Source organism: Oncorhynchus mykiss, chromosome 1 (genome assembly GCF_013265735.2).
Source record: "Oncorhynchus mykiss isolate Arlee chromosome 1, USDA_OmykA_1.1, whole genome shotgun sequence".
NCBI classification, from domain to species: domain Eukaryota; kingdom Metazoa; phylum Chordata; class Actinopteri; order Salmoniformes; family Salmonidae; genus Oncorhynchus; species Oncorhynchus mykiss.
This window is the reverse complement of record NC_048565.1, coordinates 45,838,026-45,857,377: the sequence shown is the minus strand read 5'-3', so window position 1 is coordinate 45,857,377 and position 19,352 is coordinate 45,838,026. Positions and strand designations below refer to the sequence as shown.

General features: G+C 39.7%; 1 protein-coding gene across 3 annotated transcripts in view; it reads left to right on the top strand.

Annotated features, from left to right (window-relative positions):
- The window catches only part of LOC110523903 (spondin-1), a 136,864-nt gene that overhangs the window by 9,721 nt on the left and 107,791 nt on the right, over positions 1 to 19,352 (top strand). For all 3 annotated transcript variants that reach the window (XM_036978487.1, XM_021603048.2, XM_021603039.2), the window contains exon 3: positions 4,486 to 4,619. In XM_036978487.1, coding sequence (XP_036834382.1) covers positions 4,486 to 4,619 — 134 coding nt within the window. The remainder of the gene's footprint in view (positions 1 to 4,485; positions 4,620 to 19,352) is intronic.

The following is a 19,352-nucleotide window of genomic DNA, read 5'->3' as shown; positions in this document are numbered from 1 at the left end:
TGTATAGTTTAGGTTAATTTTCCATCCATTGTGGGCTCTGCCCGTCAAACAGAAGAAGGGCAAATTTGCCTGTGTATCTCTAAGCTAGAAATTGATAACAACCTATTGTAAAGTGGGACTGATTGTCATCATTTAATTGCACAAATAATTGACAAATTATTCAATGAGATCAGCATGACACAGCACATTTGATTTCCCATCCTAATGAACATCTGCTGGGAGATGTGCAAAAAACAGCCTCATTCATTTGAAATAAAACTAAAGTATGCGTAGATAAAGTTAGTAAAATACTCCACTTGTGCCTTAGACTTCAGAGAAACAAACACACAGATTTCCTAACCCTCCTCGCTCTTATTTATCTAGGCCAGAGAAGTTATTACCCAGGGAAGCAAGGGAAGCAAACTAAGTTTGTTTGGAGAGAGATGAGCCCAGATTAGATATAACCTTGTGTTTACAGAGATTAAAAGCATCACTTTGTTTCTACGTTGCTATGGATAGACGGACAAGCTGACTCAGTTGCATATCTGCTCGTTAGGTCAAAGAGGGCGAGTGCATTACATGTAGCAGGGATAATACACATTAGCGGTGGATGATCTACAGTGGCAGACTCCTTTAGTGAAGGAATATTATACCACAGCAGGATATGACATAGTGAGGGGGAGATGGTCAACAGGTCAGGGGAAATATATGGTCACCTTGACCAAGTTTCAATAGCCCCCTGTGTCATAATGGCCATGGCGTCTATCCTGATAAAGGTATAGTTGTACCACTCATTTAATCACATTTTTAAGGAGCAGAACTGAACTTCACACCTTTTCCAAAGGAAAAACATTTGGCCTGCTTTCTTTACAGCATCATACTGTTAGATTTGGGTATGATTGAGGAACTATCTTCCTGTAGCTCAGGACCTGAAACAATGATATGCATATTCTTGATACCATTTGAAAGGAAACACTTTGAAGTTTGTGGAGATGTGAAATTACTGTAGGAGAATATAACACAATAGATCAAGATAAAATAAACAAAAAAACATGATTTTATTTTTATTTTTGTTGCATCATCTTTTAAATGCAAAATAAAGGCCATACATTGAGGTAGGAAGCTGGGAATAATTTAGATGTTGTCCACAACAGGGCGACAGTGTGTGTGCAAAGTTTCTGACTGATACATTCAAGAATGAGAGAGCTACATAATATGTAATATGAAGTCTCCCAATTGACGCAGTGATCTAAGGCACTGCATCTCAGCACTAGAAGCGTTGCTACAGACACCCTGGTTCGAATCCAGTCTGTATCACATTAACAGGCTGTTATTGAGAGTCCCATAGGGCTGCGCACAATTGGCCGGGTTTGGCCTGTGTAGGCCGTCATTGTAAACAATTTTTTCTTAACTGATTTGCCTTGTTAAATAAACGTTTTTATTTTTTTAAGTCTGCCAGGTGTCCCTCACGAGTTTGCCTAAATGTACCCAAGTGGCCGAATTGGTCAATTTACTATTTTCTACCATGTAGAATAATAGTGAAGACATCAAAACTATGAAATAACACATAACAAAAAAGTGTTCACCAAATCTAAATATATTTTATATTTGAGATTCATCAAAGTAGCCACCCTTTGCCTTGAGGACAGCTTTGCACACTCTTGGCATTCTCTCAACCAGCTTCATGAGGTAGTCACCTGGAATGCATTTCCATTAACATGTGTGCATTGTTAAGTTAATTTGTGGAATTTCTTTCCTTCTTAATGCGTTTGAGCCAATCAGTTGTGTTGTGACAAGGTAGAGGTGATATATAGAAAAAGGCCCTATTTGGTAAAAGACCAAGTTCCATATTATGGCAAGAACGGCTCAAATAAGCAAAGGGAAACAACAGTCCATCTTTACTTTAAGAGTGTGTTTTCTGTCCAAGTGATCTCCTTTTTTAAAAGCTTTTCTCACAAACCCAGCCAGCGTCAAAGCTTTTAATGGAAGGGAACAGCAGTAGTGTTACCATTACCATCACAGCTGCTGTATTTGTATAAAGCACAGTTCATTGCTGTTTTTATTTGGACCAGAGATTGCACGCAACTGTTATTTAGTAGCATCCTTGAGCTAGCTCTCAAGGCTGAAGCTCACTGCAGCATGACATTGATGTTCTGTTTTATTTTTTTTACATTTAATGTCAATCTGCTAATAAAGTATACAGTAATATGAGGTATAACTCTATATATTGATTATCTAGTACTGTAGCAAACATGTTCAGACATTTGTACTGTTTGAAAAATATCACATAATAAGATTTGATATCAGAGATTGCTTGAACATCTCTACGGGTTTCCGTAGTAATGTAAGTGTTTGATTGATAGGAGGCTCAAGGCAAATGTTTAGTGCTCTCGAGTCTGGAGATTTCCATCGAGATCGGAAGAAACACGCTACTTTTAAATCACATGTTGTGACATTTGAAATATTGTGTTAGAAAGTTACATCCGCCCTGAGTCTTTTGCCAAGCTATCATTTATTCCATGTCTTGATTTTCTCCCATCTGCATCTCCTTGAAAAGACACATACTTTAGCAGGCGCTGCGAAGCATCTGTGTTTGCTGTGTCACCCGGGATGGAATGACTATGAAAACAGCAGTGTTCAGCTGCTCCTCCAGACTCCCCCCTCCCCCTACAAGACAATGGAATCATTCCCTCCTCCTTCCCACAGGGTAACAAATAGATATAGGCTGGGTGTTCTGTAAGAAAAGCACAGTTTCCGAAGTAACTCAACTCCAAGTTCAGCTTCCTCCTATAAATGTGTTGTTTTCCTCAGCACTGTCAGTTGTTTGTAGCTGCCTGTGACTGACAGGACCTCAATGGTGAAGAGGCACAAAAAGACATTTCACTATGAGTATAATGAGGCCTAAGGAATACTATGGAGGAATCCTGGTGGAGCTTATGTGAGTCAGAGAGAGAAAAGAGAGAGCCACAGAGAGAAAGAGACAAAGACAGAGAGAGTGAGAGATACTAGTTATAGGGAGGGAAGACTGGGCTCACGGGTGCCTAGACAGAATGCAAATTGAAACAATTGTCAGTATCAATGAAGACTTTTTCTTCTTCTTCTAAAAGACCTCCAGAAGGAATTCTTCCTCTTACACAAATTTATCAAGGAAAATTGCTTCCCTCCCTTACTTTCTGTCATGTGTAAAGCATCTGGCTGTTAGATCAATATGATTGTGGAGTCAGGGCAGCTGGCGAACATTCAACGGGGCCCCAGAGGTCATCTCTGTGTGAGTCTGGTGCTCGTCACGCCTGGCTTTTATTACTCTCATGGCCGTGACATAGAGGGGGACTGGGCTGGACACGCCATGGACTCACAACACTGTTTTACCACTGTTTCATTGCGTAATTTGGAGTATAAATAAATTAAATGCAATTATTTTATTACTGTCCTACTTTCAAGGACAGGTGAAGGGATGCCTAGATTGTTATACACTGTACACTCAACTGTCAGTCAACCAGTCACATTTGTAGAGAGATGAGGTGAAACAACATACCTACAGTGGAATTCAATGTTATAATGTATTACGACAACTCTGTTATTGTCACGTTCTGACCTTAGTTCCTTTGTTTTGTCTTTGTTTTAGTATGGTCAGGGTGTGAGTTGGGGTGGGCAGTCTGTTCTTTTTTCTATGATTTGGGATTTCTGTGTTTGGCCTGGTATGGTTCTCAATCAGAGGCAGCTGTCAATCGTTGTCCCTGATTGAGAACCATACTTAGGTAGCCTGTTTTCACCCTTGAGTTGTGGGTGATTATTTTCTGTTCAGTGTTTTTTCAGCACCATACAGGACTGTTCGTTTGTCGTTTTATTTGTTTTTGTTCAGTGTTCATTACGTTATTAAAAATATGAACACTTACGACGCTGTGCATTGGTCCTCACCTTCCACCATCAATGGCCGTTACAGTTATCTATCATTTTGAACTGAAGACATCTGAGTTTTCATCAGTTTTAAGAGAAGTTGTTCACATATCAAACTACACAAAACAGATTATTACAGTATGTGTAATGCCAGTGTTGGCATCTGAAAAGGATTCCATGTGAAAACATTCAGCCACGTGTGACTGTGAAATACACTATTGATCCTGGTATGAGGGCGTAGTGGAGTGTGACGCAGCAGCGAGTTGACAACAGAATACAAATTACAGCCTGTCTAAAACACTAAACCATTGGTTTATTACAAGGAGCCCTGAATTATAGCATAGATCAATAATGAAAATGAATCACAAGTCTGAGTTGTGATAATTAAAACATTCAACTTTATCGGCACAGACGTAGTGAGCAGAGCACCATGGGTGAAAATTAAAATGCGTTTCTCAAAGATTCGTGATCTATTTTTGAAAATGGAAAATGTTATTGACTCAATTACTTTTTTTTGCATCTATAAATTGTTTATTCTTTTGCTTTTTGTCCATAAAGGGATTTTGGTGAGAAGTGTTGTAATTCTGACTGGTTTCCTGTGTTCCCTAGATCATAGATGAGGAGGACACCCAGTTCATGACCAACTGTCCCCCGGCTGTGACGGAGAGCACCCCCCGCAGGAGGACCCGGATCCAAGTGTTCTGGACAGCACCACCTTCTGGCAGCGGCTGTGTCATCCTCAAGTCGGTACCTTTTAAAAAAATACTGATACTATTACAACAGTTATTACACTACTACCACTACCATTAACCACTGTTACTGGGATTTGTTCATTTATTTGTTTGCTTTTGCAGAAGCAGCAGGCAACTCTTTCTGAGTTCCACAAAAAGCACAAAACACTGTGTGTGTGTGTGTGTGTGTGTGTGTGTGTGTGTGTGTGTGTGTGTGTGTGTGTGTGTATTTAATGTGTTTGAGTGTCCCCTCAGTAATATTTCTTATTTAAATCTAGAAGAGAAGCATTTAGTTTCTCGTCAACCATCATCCAGGAAAGACTGGCATGCATGTTGTTGATGTAAGTTCTGTATGTGCAAGGCGCAATGCTCTGTTTTGAGCCAGCTTCTAGCTTTGCCAAGTCTTTCTTTGCTTCACTTGACCATATTACCGGACAGTAATCAAGATGGGACAAGACCTGTTAATGCTAACAATTATTTGTTTCAGAATACTGTTTCTCTATATTGATACAGATGTGGTCAAATATGCTAACATTTATTTGTTTCAGATTACTATTTCTCAATATTGATACAGATGTGGTCAAATATATTAGCACCTTAGCACCTTAGCACAATTCACAATTTCTTCTAAAATAAGAACAAATTCTTATTTACAATGACAGTCTGGCAAGAGGCAGAATTCCTCTTGTGGGGATGGGGGCTGGGATAAAAAACAAAAAAAACAACATTGTAAGACAAAACGGACAACACAGACATATGACACTGTCAACAGCACAAATACAACAGCAAACAAAGTGTGTGTGTGTGGAGGCATGTGTGTGGTGTGTTTGAAGTTCAACAACATGCTTCCTCACATATGGCAACGCAAACTAGTGACATCAGGTGACAAACTAGAGACAACTACATGTCTGCGTGTTGCTAGGGATGTCCACCCGACAACCCTGTAGAGATCACAATGGTGAGTTAGACATCTCAGATTGGTGACCAAACGAGGGGCTGCATGATACAGAGTCAAGAGCCTTCAGTGTAGAGCTTGAGGCTTGCACATACATAGTATCACCGTAGTCCAACACAGAAAGAAGTTTGACGAATCAACTCTTTTCTGGCGGCAAAGAAAAAAACAAGCTTTATGCCAGTAATAAAACCCAATACGCATCTTGAGTTCCTGACAAGGCTCTTTACATGGGTGGTGAAGCGCAACTTCTCATCTACCCAAACTCCCAGATATTTGTACGTCTTCACTTGTTCTATAGAATGGCCTTCCAAGGTAGTAATTACATGGTTTTCAGAGTGTTTAGGATAGGAAAATACTATGCATTTTGTTTTTAAGGAATTCAGAAGAACCTTCAAGTCATACAGCTTCTGTTGAATGCTAAACGCTGTTTGAGCTTTTTCAAAAGCCAAAGTCAAACTGCTGCAACTTGAATAGAGAACAGTGTCATCCGCATAAAAATGAACATCAGCTGTCTCAATATGTCTCCCAATGTTGTTGATATAAATAATAAACAACAGGGGACCAACAGGGGACCTAAAATGAATCCTTGAGGCACACCCGAGCACAACTCTATGGTGTCCGACTTACAACCATCACACACTGGATTTGATTTGACATGTAGTTCACAAATCACTACAGAGCATGACCAGTAATCCCAATATACTTCAATCTCTGCAGCAAGACAGTATGGTCCACAGTGTCAAATGCCTTTGACAAGTCTATGAATACAGACACACAATGCAGCTTCTGATCCAGGTCACAATGCCTATCATTCAAAACCCTCAAAGTGTGTTTTGACAGTGCTGTAGGCCTTAAGGTAGGCCTTAAGCTGCTTATTGACAAGGGACTCCAATACCTTTGCCAGGACAGGCAATTTAGATATGGGTTGATAGTTATTAGAGAATGTTTGTTGCATACATCCTGGAATAGTTTATGGAAATAAGAAAAGGCTAATTCAACATCGGGGATGAATTCAACTCAATTCCAGGCAATTAAAAAAAAAACTCTTGAGTATCAAACTCCAGTTTGATGATACGTGGAGGTAGTTTAGGAACCATCCCTTACATAGACAGTAGTACAGTGATAACTTATATAGTTATAGTGTTGTTTGAAATAAGATCAATCAAAGACCATTTTAGAGGACACTTTGCATTCAACCTTGTTACATTGTGAACAATCAGAGTTTATCAGAGTTGGATGTCAACCAATCTAGGTTCAGGTCACCCATAAGCACAAATTGAGATTTGACATTCTGTGAGTGTAATCAAAAAATACAATCCAGGAGCCATCAATAGCAGATGAGGGTCAATAACAACAGGAGACAACAAGATTCAAGGATGCGCAGGGATTTATGTTGAAAGACAGATATTCACATTGCTTGGGTTTGGTAGAAGAAGTCAGAATGATCGCTGAAAACGTCTTTATGTATATAGCAACACCACCACCCTTAGATTTTCGTTCAGACCAAAAAACATTGTAACTATCAATGCTGTCGGGCTGTATCATCGCCTGGTACGGGAACTGCACCGGCCGCAACCGCAGGGCTCACCAGAGGGTGGCTTCCACGCGGTTACGCAAACCCTGCACCTTAGAGACTGCTGTCCTATATACATAGACTTGGAATCACTAGCCACTTTAATAATGGAACACTAGTCACTTTAATAATGTTTACATACTGCTTTACTCACCTCATATCTATATACTGTATTCTATTCCACCATATTTTAGACAATGCCACTCCGACATTGCTCGATCTAATATTTACAGTACCAGTCAGAAGTTTGGACACACCTACTCATTCTAGGGTTTTTCTTTATTTTGCCTATTTTCTACATTGTAGAATAATAGTGAAGACATCAACACTATGAAATAAAACATATGGAATCATGTAGTAACAAAAAATGTTAAACAAATCAAAATATATTTTATATTTGAGATTCTTCAAAGTGCCACCCTTTGCCTTGAGGACAGCTTTGCACACTCTTGGCATTCTCTCAACCAACTTCATGAGGTAGTCACCTGGAATGCATTTCAATTAACAGGTGTGCCTGAATTTGTGGCTCAAATGCATTAAGGAAAGAAATTCCAATCAGTTGTGTTGTGACAAGGTAGTAGAGGTCGACCGATTTAATTAGGGCCGATTTCAAGTTTAAAAACAATCGGTATTAAAATGTTATTATTTTTCAAATATATTTTTTTATACCTTTATTTAACTAGGCAAGTCAGTTAAGAACACATTCTTATTTTCAATGATGGCCTAGGAACGGTGGGTTAACTGCCTTGTTCATTGGCAGAACGGCAGATTTTCACCTTGTCAGCTCGGGGGATCCAATCTTGTAACCTTACGTTTAACTAGTCCAACACAATAACGACCTGCCTCTCTCTCGATGCACTCCACAAGGAGACTGCCTGTTACTGCCTGAGACTGCCTGAATGCAGTAAGCCAAGGTAAGTTGCTAGCTAGCATTAAACTTATCTTATAAAAAACAATCAATCATAATCACTAGTTAACTACACATGGTTGATGATATTACTAGATATTATCTAGCGTGTCCTGCGTTGCATATAATCTGACTGAGCATACAAGTATCTGACTGAGCGGTGGTAGGCAGAAGCAGGCGCGTAAACATTCATTCAAACAGCACTTTCATGCGTTTTGCCAGCAGCTCTTCATTGTGCGTCAAGCATTGCGCTGTTTATGACTTCAAGCCTATCAACTCCCGAGATGAGGCTGGTGTAACCGAAGTGAAATGGCTAGCTAGTTAGCGCGCGCTAACTAGAGGGACAAAAGCTATACTGTTACACTGGCAATACTAAAGTGCCTATAAGAACATCCAATTGTCAAAGGTTAATGAAATACAAATGGTATAGAAGGAAATACTACTATAATTCCTATAATAACTACAACCTAAATCTTCTTACCTGGGAATATTAAAGACTCATGTTAAAAGGAACCACCAGCTTTTATATGTTCTCATGTTCTGAGCAAGGAAATGAAACGTTAGCTTTCTTACATAGCACATTGCACTTTTACTTTCTTCTCCAACACTTTGTTTTTGCATTATTTAAACCAAATTGAACATGTTTCATTATTTACTTGAGGCTAAATTGATTTTATGGATGTATTATTTTAAGTTAAAATAAGTGTTCATTCAGTATTGTTGTAATTGTCATTATCACAATTTTTTAAAATAAATCGGACGATTTTAATCGGTATCGGCTTTTTGGTCCTTCAATAATCGGTATCGGCGTTGAAAAATCATAATCGGTCGACCTCTACAAGGTAGGGTTGGTATACTGAAGATAACCCTATTTTGTAAAAGACCAAGCCCATATTATGGCAAGAAGAGCTCAAATAAGCAAAACAAAACATCAATTGTTCAGAGGAGACTGCGTGAATCAGGCCTTCATGGTCGAATTGCTGCCAAGAAACCACTACTAAACGACACCAATAATAAGAGACTTGCTTGTTCCAAGAAACATTAGCAATTGGCATTAGACCCGTGGAAATCTGTCCTTTGGTCTAATGAGTCCAAATTGGAGATTGTTGGTTCCAACCGCTGTGTGTTTGGGAGACGCAGAGTCGGTGAACGGATGATCTCCGCATGTGTGGTTCCCACCGTGAAGCATGGAGGAGAAGATGTGATGGTGTGGGGGTGCTTTGCTGGTGACACTGTCTGTGATTTATTTAGAATTGAAGGCACACTTAACCAGCATGGCTACCACAGCATTCTGCAGCAATACGCCATCCCATCTGGTTTGGGCTTAGTGGGACTATCATTTGTTTTTCAACAGGACAATGACCCAACACAACAACCCTCCAGGCTGTGTAAGGGCTATTTGACCGAGGAGAGTGATGGAGTACTGCATCAGATATCCTGGCCTCCACAATCACCCAACCTCAACCCAATTGAGATGGATTGGGATGAGTTGTACCGCAGAGAAAAAGGAAAAGCAGCCAACAAGTGCTCAGCGCATGTGGGAAATCCTTTAAGGCTGTTGGGAAAAGCATGCCTCATGAAGTTGGTTGAGAGAATGCCAAGAGTGTGCAAAGCTGTCATCAAGGCAGAGGGCGGCTACTTTGAAGACTCTTTTTGAATAGTTTTTTTTTGGTTACTACATGATTCCTTATGTGTTATGTCATAGTTTTGATATCTTCACTATTATTCTACAATGTGGAAAATGTTAAAAAATAAAGAAAATCCCTGGAATGAGTAGGTGTGTCCAAACTTCTGACTGGTACTGTAAATATTTCTTAATTCCATTATTTTACTTTTAGATTTGTGTATATTGTTGTGAATTGTTAGATACTACTGCACTGTTGGAGCAAGGAAGACAGGCATTTTGCTACACCCACAATTACATTTGCTAAATATGTGTATGTGACCAATTTGATTTGCCAGTGTATTTGTCAGTGATATATATATTTTTTGAGACAAGTTTCAGAAAGCTTACAGTACATTTGGAAAGTATTCAGACCTCTTGACTTTTCCCACATTTTGATACATTACATCCTTATTCAATCTACACACAATGACAAAGCAAAAACTGTGCGAACAATGTTCGATTGGGTTCAAGTCTGGGCTCTGGCTGGACAGTTCAAGGACGTTCAGAGACTTGTCCTGAAGCCACTCCTGCTCCTCCCAGTCAGAGGGGCGAAGGTTCACTAGTCTCCCAGTCCCTGCATCTAAAAATCATTCCCACAGCATGATGCTGCCACCCCCATGCTTCACCGTAGGGATCGTGATACAATGGTTCCTCCTCTTAAAAGTTGCAAGCTTGCACTGCGGGACTAAGAGGTACCCAGTGTCATGGCTTCATTGCTCCAGACCACCACAAGGGGAGTTAGAGCACTCATTATGCATTTGGGTTCCAAGGTTTTTATATGACCAATCATATCGAGTGATTCCAATGACAAGTTTTGACGCAAGCCACCCGTGCCTGGTGGCGTTTTTCAACAAAGATGGCAGACAAAACATTACGGTGGAACCAAATGTAAGTAGTTATAACGTCATAACGAGTCATGCAAGAAATGTACAATTGAGAGGAATATGTTAATGTAGAGACAAACGTTTTTGTTAATGCACGTAACTTGCTAAATAGCTATTTATCTGACTAGCTAACATTAGCCAGCTAACTAATGTTAGGAGAATAAATTTGTACTTCGTGTTGTTTAATGTTTTAGGGACTCCTGAGAACACCAGCAGACCAGGCTGTCATCGTGTGAAACAATGGATGTAAAGAATCTAGCTAGCTAAAGCATTCACTTCAAATTGAACGTACAATTATGTAAACTTGCCTTGCAATGCACCTGAAGTAACATAGCTAGCTAACTATTTACTTGCTTATTGTGTAGTGGAGGATAAAATAACTGTATGCCTATGGATGTGTAGCTAGCTACAGTATGTAGCCGATCTGTGTATGCACCCTAAAACGTTAGTTTCTGAACTAATAGTTATACCAATCTATGAACCTCAGCTATCAGTTGTATCAACTTCAAGTCTGAATGGCATTAGGGGCCTATGGATAGAGTAGAATATAATAACTTTATTGTGCCAAGGATGCAAGTCCTATATACAGTTGAAGTCAGAGGTTTACATACACTTAGATTGGAGTCATTAAAACTAATTTTTCAACCACTCCACAAATGTCTTGTTAACAAACTATAGTTTTAGCAAATCGGTTAGGACATCTACTTTGTGCATGACACAGGTAATTTTTCACATTTTTTTTTGTTTACAGACCAAATTATTTCATTATAATTCACTGTATCACAAATCCAGTGGGTCAGAAGTTTACAAGTTGACTAAATTGACTGTGCCTTTAAACAACTTGGAAAATTCCAGAAAATGTCATGGCTTAGAAGCTTCTGATAAGCTAATTGACATCATTTGAGTCAATTGGAGGTGTACCTGTGGATGTATTTCAAGGCCTACCTTCAAACTCAGTGCCTCTTTGCTTGACATCATGGGAAAAATCAAAAGAAATCAGCCAAGACCTTTTTTTGTAGACCTCCACAAGTCTGGTTCATCCTGGTTCAATTTCCAAAGCCCTGAAGGTACCATGTTCATCTGTACAAACAATAGTACGCATGTATAAACACCACAGCTGTCATACCGTACAGGAATGAGACGCATTTGGTCTCCTAGAGATGAATGTACTTCGGTGCGAAAAGTGCAAATCAATCCCAGAACAACAGCAACGGGCCTTGTGAAGATGCTGGACGAAACCTGTACAAAAGTATCTATATCCACAGTAAAACAAGTCCTATATGGATATAAGCTGAAAGGCCTCTCTGCAAGGAAGAAACCACTGCTCCAAAACCACCATAAATAAGCCAGACTACGGTTTGCAACTGCACATGGGGACAAAGATCGTAGTTTTTGGAGAAATAGAACTGTTTGGCAATAATGACCATTGTTATGTTTGGAGGAAAAAGGGGGAGGCTTGCAAGCCGAAGGACATCATCCCAACCGTGAAGCACGTAGGTGGCTTCATCATGTTGTGGGAGTGCTTTGCTGCAGGAGGGACGGGTGCACTTCCCAAAATAGATGGCATCATGAGGTTAGAAAATCCTGTGGATATATTGAAGCCACATCTAAAGACATCAGCCAGGAAGTTAAAGCTTGGTCACAAATGGGTCTTCCAAATGGACAATGACCCCAAGCATACTTCCAAAGTTGTGGAAAAATGGCTTAAGGACAACAAAGTCAAGGTATTGGAGTGGCCAGAAAGCCCTGACCTCAATCCTATAGAAAATGTGTGGGCAGAACTGAAAAACCATGTGCGAGCAAGGAGGCCTACACACTTGACTCAGTTATACCAGCTCTGTCAGGAGGAATGGGCCAAAATTCACCCAACTTATTGTGGGAAGCTTGTGGAAGGCTACCCGAAACGTTTGACACAAGTTAAACAATTTAAAGGCAATGCTACCAAATACTAATTGAGTGTATGTAAACTTCTGACCCACTGGGAGTGTGATGAAAGAAATAAAAGCTGAAATAAATCTTCACTCTACTATTATTCTGACATTTCACATTCTTAAAATTAGCTGGTGATCCTATCTGACCTAAAACAGGGAATTTTTGCTAGGATTAAATGTCAGGAATTGTGAAAAACCGAGTTTAAATGTATTTGGCTAAGGTGTATGTACACTTCCGACTTCAACTGTACATGTACTGTAGTTATTACCACGGATGAGATTCCCACATTGTACACTGTACATCGAATATACATTAATTCACTGATCGTGTACTCTTCCTTGGTAAATAAAGGTGCAGTTCAGGTATGAATCTCTGATACATTCTTTTCAGTCATATCAAACTCCATTATTTGAATGATGCTGTCTGCATGTATGTATTACAATTAATAATTTCAACAGTGTTTACCACTCCTGCTCCTGGGACATCAATGATTACACATTGTAACTATGCAGTAGACTAGAAACATGATTTGTAATTCATATATGCATTAAATAAATGATGCATATCTAACTCCCTTCTGCATTAATCTGAGGACACAGGATAGTATTTCAATGAGATACTTAATTTCAACCAGTGGAGAATGTGAAACGCTTTATTGAAAGAAGTTCATTATCCAGGTGTTATAAATACATAATACATGCATTATAATTATGATAATTGTAATATTATATAATACAAGTTCAATCTGATGTGTGCATTATAAAACGAGGAAGAAAGACGAGGTGGGGAGATGGGAAAAAAAGATAAGAACAGCTTAATGAATTAATGAATTACACTGCTACACTAATATTCTCTCAGTTCATCACAATTGCGGTGTCTCCTAACCAGCATTGGGCCCCCAGTTGGCCCGAAGGTCACCTTAAGAGTGGGTGAGGTGGCGATGACGGGACTGGCTTCCTCTCTCACATCAAAACATACCTGCAGACTAGAGACCGATGGATAGAGAGAGAGCATGGAAGAGGGAAAGGAACAAGATGGGAACAACAACAATTTGTTGCAAGTTGGGGAGGGGGTCTAATTGCTGAACAATAGACTATTCAACCTACCAAAGAATAGTCTAATAGCCGAGCTAGGTGTGAAAAAATAAAACAATCACAGACCAGATTTGCCCTAATGACCAAAGGGTAGCTTGCTACTCAATGTAATAAAGTAATGACTTTTCAAATAAGTTACCTTACACCTTATGTTGGCTGACAATTTGTTAGCTACGCTGCCCTTACGAGCCACATAGCATATCATTACAGCAGTATGTACCGGTATGTTAGCTAGCTACCTAACGTTAGTAGTTATACACCACCCATGCCAGTATATTAACTATAGACTACCTAACTACCCAACGTTTATTGACTTGATTATTCCAGTCATTCTTAGTTGAGCAAAATGGGATAGTCGTTGTGCTTTCTCATTGGATCATTAGGGTGCTTTCGTAAATTCGCTCATGGCATATCCATTCACCCAAAGCTGAAAAATGGCTGAAGAACGTTGGCTAAACTGGAACACTAGCGAGTGCCCATAGCAAATTAATGGAATCGAACGTTCGCAGAGCCTGTTTTGACTGGAGTGATTCTTAGAAGTCCATTTTGCCTAAATGGCACAACAAATGTATCCCTTTTTATTTTAGCACTACAATCTGTTCGTAGGACGAAACTGGAAAAAACATGTTGTGTAGAAAGTAAACATCCGCACCTCGATGGTGTCAACTGTGCTTATGTCTGCGTAATGAGAAAAAATATAAAAACATCTGACTTTTTCTGGTCTAGCGATCGATGACAAAGGAGCTCGTTGCCCAAACTTACATAATTACAAAGAGGAGATTCTCCTGATTTAAAATGGTGCCCGACTTGAAAAAAACCCAAAATATTCACAGTGAGATATTTGGCGAAATAGACCAGCATGCGTCTCCGTAGGAAACAATGGGTGGAGCTCAGCGTTCCAGGGACAAAAAGTATTTTGGGGTTAGCATTTGATGACAACCGAGCTAGCTTCCCAGGCTCACAATTAGAAAGAGGAGATTCTCACGATTAAAATGGCGTCTGACTTGAAAAAAATCTAAATATACACATTGCGAGATATTTGGCAAAATAGACAGATATGCCTATGTTTCCCCCATAGGAAACGATGGGAAGACCGCAGAGTTCCAATATTTGTTGTTGTTTTTGTTTACATTTTAACTATAAAACAACGTAAGCAGGTCTCATTGCCAACAATAGCGAAGCAGGCATTGTGACGTTGAACAATTAGCTGGGAATAGAACGTTCGGAAGGTGATTTGGTGCCACAGTGCTCAATAGGAGCTGGCAGGGTGAAAAATGCAATGAACTAGTTGGATGCAATGAACTAGTTTTTATCAAAAAAGAACGTTGTTTAGAATTTCACGTATCCAGCCTACTATCAACACGGATTTCAGAGCACTCTCGTCTGAGTGTACCAGAGCGCAGAATAATCCATTTACGACCGCTCAACACCCGTTGAATATGGCCGGTGTCAGTAAACGTTGGGAAAAAAGCGCAATTAAATTGTTTCCAGTACCACATTTACAGTCACCAACGCTCTGGTTAACACAAAAACTGCCTTACCAGCTCAGCTAGGGCAAGTAAAATGGTCAGAGTGGTCTCATTTGTGTCTGGAAGTAGCTAGCAAGCTAGCCAACATTAGCTTGGATGCTTGCCTGTCGTTATAAGGCCAGACCGCTCAAATCAACCCTACTCCTCGGCCCGAATGTCCAGTGTGCCCTCCGAGAGCGAAACGGTCTGAATGTACAATCTGACAATGGTCTGAATTTATGAGCGTCACGTTGTACAGCGCCATATTGTCTGTTCCATCCTAGCGGAAACCCAGAGGGTTTGATGGTGCTAGGTTTCCTCCAGACGTGTCGCTTGGCATTCAGGCCAAAGAGTTCAATCTTGGTTTCAAGCGTCATACCTAAGAAGACTGTAGTCGCTGCCAAAGGGTCTGAATACTTATGTAAATGTGATATTTCATATTTTTATGATAAATGATGTGGTATTGTTTATAGATTGAATAGGGGGAAAAAACATTTTTCAATTTTAGAATAAGGCTGTAACGTAACAAAATATCTCAAGTCTAGGGGTCTGAATACTTTCATAAGGCACTGTATGTAAAAATTGATTCTCCAATAAAATCCCTGGTCACACTTGTAGGCGATATCATGATGTTAGCTAGCATAGCTTATGCGCAGAAACATATCATCCGGTCTAATGGTTGTGTCGCGCCAAACTGTGAATGTGCAGCAGTAAAATTAAATTAATGTTTCTGGCAATTTTGTAATTTGAGATGGAGCTGAATTTGTCTATGATCTTCAGAGCCTTTGGGAGGGATTGAGCTACATCATCTAGATAAAGTTAGATATCGTCGGCGTGTAATTAGATAATGTCGTCCGTAGAACTGAGAGCTATTGGTGTAATTTCTTTACGTTGTCGAATTGCCGTGGCCAGGGGCTCCATAGACAATAAAAATTGCAGAGTTGAGATGGGATCACCTTGCCTGCTACTTCTAGTCTAAATGGAACAGAGCAGGTAATGCATGTTATTACTATGGCTGAGGGATTAGCATATAGTATTTTAATAATATTTAAAAAATTGAAGCCAAGTCCCATATGTTTAAAAACTGACCAAAGATATGACCATTTTAGTCTATCAAAAGCTTTTTCTGCGTCGAGATATATCATTGCCCCATGAGCTTTAGTTTCTGATGAAGAATGTTAGATCTGTAATAAACGATAGAGGTTATCTGAGGATAATAATTTTTTTAACAGACATGCTTTGGTCCAGATGTACAAATCTGGGTAAGTACTTTTCGAGACGGGACAACAGAATTGTTTAATATCTGTATTTATCAAAGGTAGAGGGCAATAGTGAGAGCACTGGATGGCGTCATTAACTTTTTTTTTTTACAAAGGTAAATTACCGCTGTATTTACATCCCTTCCAAATGAACCTTTTTGTGAACGGCTCTGCTAATCATTTCAAGTAACAGTGGACTTAATTGGTTCCATATTTTTAAATAGACCTCAGAAGAAATACTGGTGATTTTCCTTTTATTCATGTTATCCAATGTGGGCTCCCAGCAAGTTGATGTAGGCTTCCAGTAAGCTGGCTTCCTCAGTTTTTATATCTTGAAAAAAAATGACTCAATCTGTCTTGGTGTGGATATACAATAAGAGAGGTGTACAATTCATTATAGAAATGGGAGAATCTTTGGTTAATTAATGTTGGTTATGATAGTAATTCACCTGATTCAGATTCAACAGTTGCAATATCTGCTAATTGATCATTACTGAGAAGCTTGTTAGACAGATTTTTGTCCCGCATGTCCAGAATGGCATTCAAATTTCTCCCGATAACCAGTTGTCATTTTTTTTAAGGCGGTGGATCAGCTTTACTATTGCAGATAGATTGTTGCGTCCGTCAATGTAATTGTCTGTATCATTTCCAATCCCCCATAGATTTTTTGGGTAAATATATATCCATATGCATACATAAACATTCATACATATACACATATATACAGTGGGGCAAAAAAGTATTTAGTCAGCCAACAATTGTGCAAGTTCTCCCACTTAAAAAGATGAGAGAGGCCTGTAATTTTTATCGTAGGTACTCTTCAACTATGACAGACAAAATGAGAAAAAAAATCCAGAAAATGACATTGTAGGATTTTTAATGAATTTATTTACAAATTATGGTGGAAAATAAGTATTTGGTCAATAACAAAAGTTTATCTCAATACTTTGTTATATACCCTTTGTTGGCAATGACAGAGGTCAAACGTTTTCTGTAAGTCTTCAGAAGGTTTTCACACACTGTTGCTGGTATTTTAGCCCATTCTTCCATGCAGATCTCCTCTAGAGCAGTGATGTTTTGGGGCTGTTGCTAGGCAACACAGACTTTCAACTCCCTCCAAAGATTTTCTATGGGGTTGAGATCTGGAGACTGGCTAGGCCACTCCAGGACCTTGATATGCTTCTTACGAAGCCACTCCTTCATTGCCCGGGAGGTGTGTTTGGGATCATTGTCATGCTGAAAGACCCAGCCACGTTCATCTTCAATGCCCTTGCTGATGGAAGGAGGTTTTCACTCAAAATCTCACGATACATGGCCCCATTCATTCTTTCCTTTACACGGATCAGTCGTCCTGGTCCCTTTGCAGAAAAACAGCCCCAAAGCATGATGTTTCCACCCCCATGCTTCACAGTAGGTATGGTGTTCTTTGGATGCAACTCAGCATTATTTGTTCTCCAAACACGACGAGTTGAGTTTTTACCAAAAAGTTATATTTTGGTTTCATCTGACCATATGACATTCTCCCAATCTTCTTCTGGATCATCCAAATGCTCTCTGCAAACTTCAGACGGGCCTGGACATGTACCTTTTCAAAGTCGGCTATGAAAACCAGAATTGGTTTCCCCGATATTTCATAGTGTTATATTGTTTCCAGTACTTGTTTAATATTATCTCAAATGTATCGTCCATGTAAAAAAACCTGTCTGATAAGGATGAGTAATATCTGACAAAACCTATTTAATTCTATGCTTCAAGTGTTTAGCTACAATTTTTGCATCACAACACTGAAGTGTAAAAGACCTAAATTATTTTTAAATGGACTGGATCTTTATATATACCACTTGGATCCTGTTTCAGTAATTATGAAATCAGACCTTCTTGTTGTGTTTCCGATAATCTACCATTTATATAGGAGTGGTTAAAACATGTTAAAAAAACAGTTGGAATATAGTCATTAAAGATCTTTTAAGAGGGGTCACATGACCAACAGGCATTATGGTCGCTCTAATCACCAGAGCTCCGCAAACCCAATTTATCTTTTTTTCCCCATATTTTAAACACATTATTTATATAATTAACTCTTAAAAAATGAACCAAAGATTGACTAACAATGCCAATGACCCAAGGAGGAAAGAAACATGGCACTTCTCTGAGTTCTTTGCCTATAGTTAAGTGTCAAAAGAAGCTGGCTACATTTCTGAGGCGTTAGCCAAGCAACAGAACTCTTTTGATGCTATGTTACAATGGGTGTTAGCTGAGGCGGTGGAACCACTCAAAAAAAAAACATCAAGTGACTTGAGCGGCTGTTGAAGCACTTACAATTGACATTGAGAGTGGTTGACAACCTGCCTACTAAAGTGGACAATCAGCAAGGTGGAATTAGGGAAAGCAAACAGAAAATCAACAACTGTTCTTCACAACTGAAGATGATGCAGCTCAAGATGGCTGAAATGGAGGACCGTTCAGGTTGCTCAAATTTAAGATGAATTAATTTAAAATATGGAGAAGAGACTGACGATCCCATTGAATTTCTACAAGGAATGATCTCTAAATGGATCCCATCCATATCTCACAAGGTTGCGATAGAAAGAGCCCACTGACCTGGGACTGGTAATGCTACCAACAGACCAAGGACGCTGATCTTCAAGGTCCTCTGGTACAATGACCACCAAGCCGTTCTACAAGGAACCAGAGCAACAGAGCTCATTCACCATGCCTTCAAGGTGGTTTTTCCCTGACTGCAGCACCTACACCTCCCAACGCCCCAAAGCCTTCAACGATGTCCAGAGCAAACTCCGACTGAGGGACATCCAGCCATTCCTCTCTTATCCAGCTACGCACCGGACCACACACAGGGGAAAGCACCTGTCAATCACCACAGCACAAGACGCAGAGGTTTTTGTGGCATCACTGGGAGAGGACAACCTCGAGCACCGCAGTGAGCACCACGCCGCTGGTGCTGTTGTG